Source organism: Miscanthus floridulus, chromosome 2 (assembly GCF_019320115.1).
Source record: "Miscanthus floridulus cultivar M001 chromosome 2, ASM1932011v1, whole genome shotgun sequence".
NCBI classification, from domain to species: Eukaryota; Viridiplantae; Streptophyta; class Magnoliopsida; order Poales; family Poaceae; genus Miscanthus; species Miscanthus floridulus.
In genome coordinates, this window is record NC_089581.1 from 182,042,471 (window position 1) to 182,050,070 (window position 7,600).

General features: G+C 51.3%; 1 protein-coding gene across 1 annotated transcript; it reads left to right on the plus strand.

The window, feature by feature from the left end:
• Positions 1-414: 414 nt before the first annotated feature.
• Positions 415-864, plus strand: LOC136537541 (uncharacterized). Its single transcript, XM_066529475.1, has one exon. It carries the CDS (start codon positions 415-417, stop codon positions 862-864), a length of 450 nt encoding a protein of 149 aa, XP_066385572.1.
• Positions 865-7,600: the final 6,736 nt, after the last annotated feature.

A 7,600-nucleotide genomic window follows, 5' to 3' on the forward strand; every position in this document is an offset into this window, starting at 1 on the left:
GGCGGTCTCCAAGTACCTCCACTCTGTGTCGGTAAAGTACATCTAGATCGCTCTCTCCATAGAGACGATGCTGGACTTGTCCACCCTCACCATTGAGGATGTGATAGGCCATCTGTGGGCGGTGGATGAGCATCTGGAGCAAATGATAGCAATGAAGGACAGCGGCAAACTGCTACTGACAGAGGAGTGGGCTGCTTGGAGGAACTCCGGGAAGGCAGCCTCCTCTAGCCATGGTGGTGATGCAAGCGCCACTGCAAGGCTTCTTCGAAGAAGAAGAAGTAGGTCAACTCCAATGCCTACCGACGCTGCGTGAAGATGGACCATTGGGCATGGGAGTGCCCAAATCGCAAGTAGGAGAAGAAGGCTAAGGCTCATCTGGCGCAAGCTGATGATGAAGATGAGGCCATTATCCTGATGGTGATGTTCTATGCACTGCACGACGTCAAGGCCGAGGAGAGGGAAGAGGCGATGATGGTGGAAGGACCTAGGAAGGCCCTAAAGATTGTCAACCTCAATGAACCACGTGCCCAAGTCCACCTCGAACATGTGGGCGCCGACCAGGAGCAACGGTGGTATCTAGACTCTGGTGCCAGCTACCACATGACGGGCTCCAAGGCATCCTTCTCTGAGCTCAACGACGATGTTACCAGTATGGTGAAGTTTGGTGATGGCTCAAGGGTGGCTATCCAAGGGCACGACACCATCATCTTCAGGTGCCAGAACAGGGAGCATCGCGTGCTAACGGATGTATATTATATCCCGCAGCTGTGTTCCAGTATCATCAGCATTGGTCAGCTGGATGAGCGTGGTAGCGAGATACTGATCAAGGATGGAGTCCTTAGGATTAGAGACCAAGAGCAGTGACTTCTCGCTAAGGTAAAGAGGTCCCAGAACCAGTTGTACCTACTCGACCTGAAGGTAGAGTAGCCGGTGTGCCTGGTGGCAAGGCACTCCGAGGAACAATGGATGTGGCATACCCAGTTCAGACATCTCAGCTTCGACGCGCTTGGTTAGCTAGAGAAGATGGTCCAAGGGCTACCCCACATCAAGCACAAAGGCGAGCTATGCGACAGCTGCCTAGCCGAGAAGCAGAGGAGGCTGCCATTCCCAAAGGCGGCCAAGTATCGTGCGAAGGATGCTCTCGAGCTCATCCATGGCGACCTCTGCGGGCCGATCACGCTAGCTACAAATGGTGGTCGGTGGTACTTCCACCTGCTCGTGGATGATTGCAGTCGCTACATGTGGCTACAACTCCTGACGAGCAAGGACAAAGCGGTGGCGGCGATAAAAAAGTTCAAGATGTGCGTGGAGGCCGAGAGTGGCAAGAAGCTCCGCATGTTGAGGACTGATCGTGGTAGCGAATTCACTTCGGTGGAGTTCATTGTGTACTATGCGGATCAGGGTGTGGTGCGACACCACACCATGTCGTACTCGCCACAATAGAATGGCATGGTGGAGCAACGGAGCCAGACGGTGGTCGGCATGGCTCGATCCATGATGAAGGCCAAAGGCATGTCGACAATGTTCTAGGGAGAGGCAGTGACCACGGCGGTGTTCATCCTCAACCGTGCTCCGACCAAGGCCCTGATGGGCAAGATGCTGTTTGAAGCTTGGTATGGGCGCAAGCTGAGCATGTCCTTCCTCTGACATTTGGCTGCATCGGCCATGTCAGGAAGATGAAGCCAAATCTCACAAAGCTAGAGGATAAGAGCACACCCATGGTGCTCCTGGGCTATGCAGAGGGTACCAAGGTGTACCAGCTCTATGACCCACGTGGAGACAAGGTGCTTGTCTCACGCGGCGTCATGTTCGACGAGAAGGCAGCTTGGGACTAGAGCAGTCCAAGCATGGGGGAAGCTGACGGCTTCACCAGTACCTTTGTCGTCGAGCACTTGGTCATCCACAGTGTGGAGACACTGGGGAAGAGGCGTCGAGCATTCTGGAAGGAGTGCCGAGCACTCCAGCGATAGAGCCAAGCACTCCTAGGACAGCGCCGAGCACTTCGAGAGGGATGCTGAGCACTCCGGGAGGAGTGCCGAGCACTCCTGGAGGGATGGAGGTTCTATAGTGGTGACAACCACTATAGGACGGGTGCCAAGCACTCCCATGGTGGAGCCAAGAGGTCTTACAGTGGTGTCGACCACTCCAAGACTAAGGCTGAGCACTCCTACAGTGGTGCCGAGCACTATAGGAGTAGTGACGAGTTGTCCAGAAGTAGTGCTGAGCACTACAACCAGGGTGCCGATCACTCTGGCGGGACAGGGAACTCCTTCAACACTGATTGAGTTCGTCTCACCTCCAAGTGGCATCGTTGAGTTCGTGGATGCCTTCCACGAAGGTGAGGAGGTGCGGTTCCGTAGGCTGGACAACATCGTCAGCGGCAAAGGGCCCTCTGGCCTGGCGGGTAGGCTGCTCAATGACGCAGAGCTACTGCTTGTCAGTGCAGAGGAACCACCCACGTTTGCGCTGGCCGAGCACGACGGAAATTGGCAACGGACAATGCTGGAGGAGATGAAGGCGACCGAGGAAAATGAGACATGGCAGCTCGTCGATCCACCTCCAGAATATTGTCTGATCAGCCTAAAGTGGGTGTACAAGGTCAAGCAAGACGAGCTCGATGCCATTGTCAAGCACAAGGCGCACCTCGTCGCTCAAGGCTTTGCTCAGTGTGAAAGCATAGACTTCGAGGAAGTCTTTGCGCCGGTAGTGTGCATGGAGTTTGTCCATTTACTACTAGCTTTGGCAGCAGCAAAGGACTGGCGCGTCCATCACTTGGACGTTAAATCGGCCTTCCTCAACGGTGAGCTGGCGGAGACGGTCTTCGTCAGGCAATCTCCAGGTTTCACCATCAAGGGAGAGGAGCATAGGGTACTCCGACTGCACAAGGCGCTCTATGGGCTACGGCAGGCTCCATGAGCATGGAACGCCAAGCTTGACGCCACGCTGGGCGAGCTTGGGTTTCAACGGTAGGCAACCAAGCACGTGCTGTACACACGGTGATGGGGGAAGGAGGAGCTCATCATTGACATGTATGTGGATGACTTAATCGTCCCCGACGCGCGCACGGAAGACATCAATAGCTTCAAGCGCGAGATGGCGACTCATTTTTGAATGAGCGATCTCGGCGCACTCTCCTACCACGGCATCGAGGTGAGACAGGGGAAGGAGGAACTCACGCTCGGTCAGAGCATGTATGCCTCGAAGCTATTGGAGTGGAGCGGCATGGCTGAGTGTAAGCCATGCGTGACTCCGATGGAGGAGCGGCTGAAGCTGACGAAGGCCAACACCGCGACGAAGGTAGATGCAACCCTCTACCGGAGCATCGGCGATGGTCTGCGCTACCTAGTCCACACGAGCCCGGACATTGCGTTCGCTGTGGGCTACGTCAGTCGCTTCATGGAGGATCCCAGAGAGGATCACTGGGCTACAGTGAAGCGGCTACTGTGCTACGTCAAGGAGACGGTGGATCAGGAGATCATCTTTCCTAAGACTGGTGGGAGTAGGCTGCAGCTCACTGTGTTCAGCGATGCAGACATGGAGGGGGACATCGACGGACGATGGAGCACCTCTGGCATGCTCGTCTTCCTCGGGTCGGCCCTAATTTCATGGCTGTTGCTGAAACAGAAGGTGGTGGCGCTATCTACGTGCGAGGCGGAGTACGTAGCGACAGCCATAGTGGCGTGCCAAGTTGTGTGGCTGCGTTGGCTGCTGGACGAGCTGACCGGCGTGGAAGCTCACCCACCAGCACTGATGGTGGACAACCAGCCCGCCATCGCCCTCGCGAAGAATCCGGTTCTGTACGACCGGAGCAAACACATCGACGTGAAGTTTTACTTCCTCAAGGACTGTGTCGATGGAGGGCAGATCGTCATCGAGTTCATCGAAACTGATCGGCAACTCGCGGACATCCTCACCAAGCCGCTCGGACGTCGTCGACTCACGGAGCTGAAGGAGATGATCGGCATGGAGGGGGTACAAGGGTTAACAATAGGATTAGGGAAAGAATTGTTAGATAATCTACTGCTATCTTGTATGAACACACAGCAAGAGAAGGCGACGTCGAAAAGGCTCCCTAGTGTGATACTGTAGCCGCTGTAGGTGCAAGCGTCGAACGGCTCACCTGCAGCACTGTAGCCACATGCAGAGACAGGCGCAGAAGTCAGTCCTGCTGTGTTATCTAGTTACTGTTGTAGCATGTGCGTTGTACTAGGACTAGATAGATAGAGTTGTATAAATAGACTACCACGACAACTCAATAAAGAGAATTCAGATTTGCCATCTCTCATACAGGGCTTCGGCCAACGCTGGTGTCTTATAATATGTGTGTATGCTCTATTCTCCCTCTTCTTCAATCTCTAGCTATAGTGTGTGGGGACGGACAATGCTTGTACGTGGTCGGCTTAGCTAGTGGGTGCTCGGCAACACTAGCGGATGCTCGACAAGACTGGTGAGTGGTTCAGTCACGTGAACCGGTGATCCTGTGGGCTAACAAATCATAGTAGTTGTTTGAATGTTGCATGGTTTTTTCCAAATAAAAGAAGTATTTACTACTTTTTCAACCAAAATACATTGAGTTGATGCGAAGCATTTAAAAATTTACTTCTGGCCTTAGAAAGCACATAATCATAGACAATAAGAAACTCTAGACACTGTCTCTAGTGACTACCAATTTAAAGATTAGAACACCACTGAGGATAACCTTAGCCACCAACGCCAAGCGCTGCGAAGCTGCCATTATCAAACCCTGTGAGTCCGGTGTGGGGCTGGGGGTGGGGGTATGACCATATTGTGCCACTGTTCTGCTAGGGACTAGAGAGCCATGTCTCCGGATCAACTCGATCGGGAACTGGTTTCAGGTGAGGAGTTAGCTGAAGGTTGAAAGCAAAACTACATGAGCTGATGTCAAATTAGGCTGGTCGCACAGGATTATAAACAGTTTCGCCGCCCGGATCCCGTTGAATTCATAGGTCGGTTCCACAACCACCGCAAGCAATAATTTGAGTCCCACCGACCATCGCTTACCGAAGCATGCATCGGCCATCACCACCAGAAGCTAAACAAATGCAGAGCCTTTTCCTCCTTGCGGCTTTAGTTTATCAGCAACTCGGCTTTCGCTGCTGGCATCGCCCGGCATGTTAACGTTACCACCGTTTGATTCTCGATGCCCTTCTGACCCAGGCCGCGACAAGAAATAACTTTATTGAAGTCAGTCATGTAATTTATTTAATTAACCATCTTTCAAAAAAATCATTAATTAACCACAAGGGCCGGGTGATGTAATCGCGAGGCGGGTTATGCAGTATGCACTTATGCCTGAGCATATGCCTGGGCCCTGGGGTTATGCCGACTTGCTGAGCATATGCTTCCGGTTTGGGCTGCTGGTGCCACAAGAGACAGCGTAAGAGTTGAGCGCTCGTGTTTGCAAACTGGAAAGCTGTCTCATCGTCTTCCTAATCGAGCATTTTCAAGTTGGCAGACGGAGCTGGAAATGGAATCGGAGTTTGACACAGCTGGAGCAGGTGGTGCAATAAGGGAATGTTTGTTGGTCCCTCGTTGTCCTGTATAGGTAAGTAGTAAGCTTACCAGCACACTCTCACTTACTATGGCTACAGATAAAAGAAGAGGTCGAGTTCAAGAACACACGCACATAGCATAAGCATCGGCGCTGGCTAGAGCTCTGCTCTTTTGGTTTGTGGCAACTGAACTACCTTTTCCATTGCATAGTGGTAGAATATATACAACTCATGTACCAACTATAAGGTACACATGAGCATGGCTGAGTACAGCCCCAACTACTCCTAGTACTAGTAGTACAATTCCTACCTCAGCTAACTACCAAGACATGGATGATGTATTAGTTACTAACTAATGTACCAGTGGAGACCTATTGCCCCACTGCTACAGCAACTAGGACAACAGAGAATGACATATTGCCAAATCTGCCGTGCAGCAAACAAAGAGAGAGAGATCAGCAACAAATTATGTCTTACAATGTTATCCTTTTGGTTCTTGAAATAGATTGAGATTTCTGTTCTCTCCACCACTTCTGTTATGAAGGAAGGTTGTTATCTGGTCTTTTGTTTAAGAAATAGAGCATGTAGCATAGCAATGACAATTTGTCTGCAACGAAAATAGCCATGGATTTGAATTCCGGTGAATTCTGAGCTTCTTTCTTCATGCAACACATGCAAAATCTTAACAGGTTGAATTCAGATTGTTGATGAGTATCTCAATTAAGAGATCGCCGAGAGTGTTTTAATTTTTTTCTCAAATACGCAAAAGACTTGTGCGTCTTTGTAATTAAGATAGAAAGTTTGATACATAATACAGCACGCTTCTGGCAAGCACCCTAGAAGGTTTAGAGGATTACAGCCGTGGGCTGGAACATTCTATCAAACAAATACACATTTGGATATTACACAAATGATAAATAACTAGGAAAGGGCAGCGGCGCAGCATAGGAAAAGGGCTTGAGCTGCTTCCGACACGACTCATTCCCAACGGCATGGAAGAGCACTTCCAGCGCATCGAAGTTGGAAGCGCTATGTTTGGCTTTGTAGAGCATTTTAATTGATTTATTAGTCGGCCGTCTCTCCAGAGGAAAACAGATAGTGCAACTTGGTGGATTGAAAGATGCATTTAAAGTTACCTAATGTAATGCAACAATAAGAACACGCTCCACTTTCTCAAGAGAGAGAGAGACGGCAACACTGAAAGTAATATAGCTAGATTTCACTCTTGTAATTGACCCTAGTCAACAAGTTGAGGAACATTATTTACCTAGTCGGCTATTCCAAGTGAACATATATCAATCAAGATGATTTTTTCTTCTTCGAAAACTAGCTCATAGATCAGCTCACTAGGAAAACCTAATTTAAACACCCATCGGCAAGACGACGGCCATGAGCGGCCACCAAATGAATTTTAGCCCCTGTCAGCATCAAAACCATCTATTAATCCTCCATCATCGTTGTACGCCTAGTCAGACACGGAGAAGACGACGCGGGATGCAAGCATTTCTCTAGTGCCACCACCCTTAATCAATTGCAGGCATGACGTCGTCTGCTCCAAGCGCCCATCAACCCAACAAAACCCATCACTCCACACCAGGCCGGGCGCAAGAGACGGCGCTGCGCTTTTTGGTGAACCGATCGAAATAATTACCTGACGACGTCCTCGCCCCTGCGGCTCCCGGTCACCGGCGGCCGGTCGCTGTCGTCTCCGGCCGGCGCGCCAATCCCGATGCGAGGACCTCGCAACGATGCGATAGTTTTTATCTCCCAGTTCCAGTTGGACGCACGCAACGCTAGCTGCTGCCTGGTTTGTACTGCAACTGCAACCCACCACTACTCGGTCATCCGGACCACGGACGGCGACCGCGACGGCTCCGGCCGGAGCTTTGCCGTTTACTAATGGCGGAACGCACCTGGCCAGCAGCCGCTGCCAGCGTGTGACGAATAAGCCGCGCTATAGCTTTGCAGCCATGCATGGTGCCACATGTCAGCATCGGAGTTACGTCTCCGTGCTGTTACTTATATTTGGCTTCGATCGGACAACAAGCTGGTAGCAGATGCATCATGCCAGTGGGTAACTGGACTGC

Excerpts from the sequence above, each read along its gene's own strand:
- LOC136537541 (XM_066529475.1), top strand. The coding sequence starts at position 415 with ATGGTGATGTTCTATGCACTGCACGACGTCAAGGCCGAGGAGAGGGAA.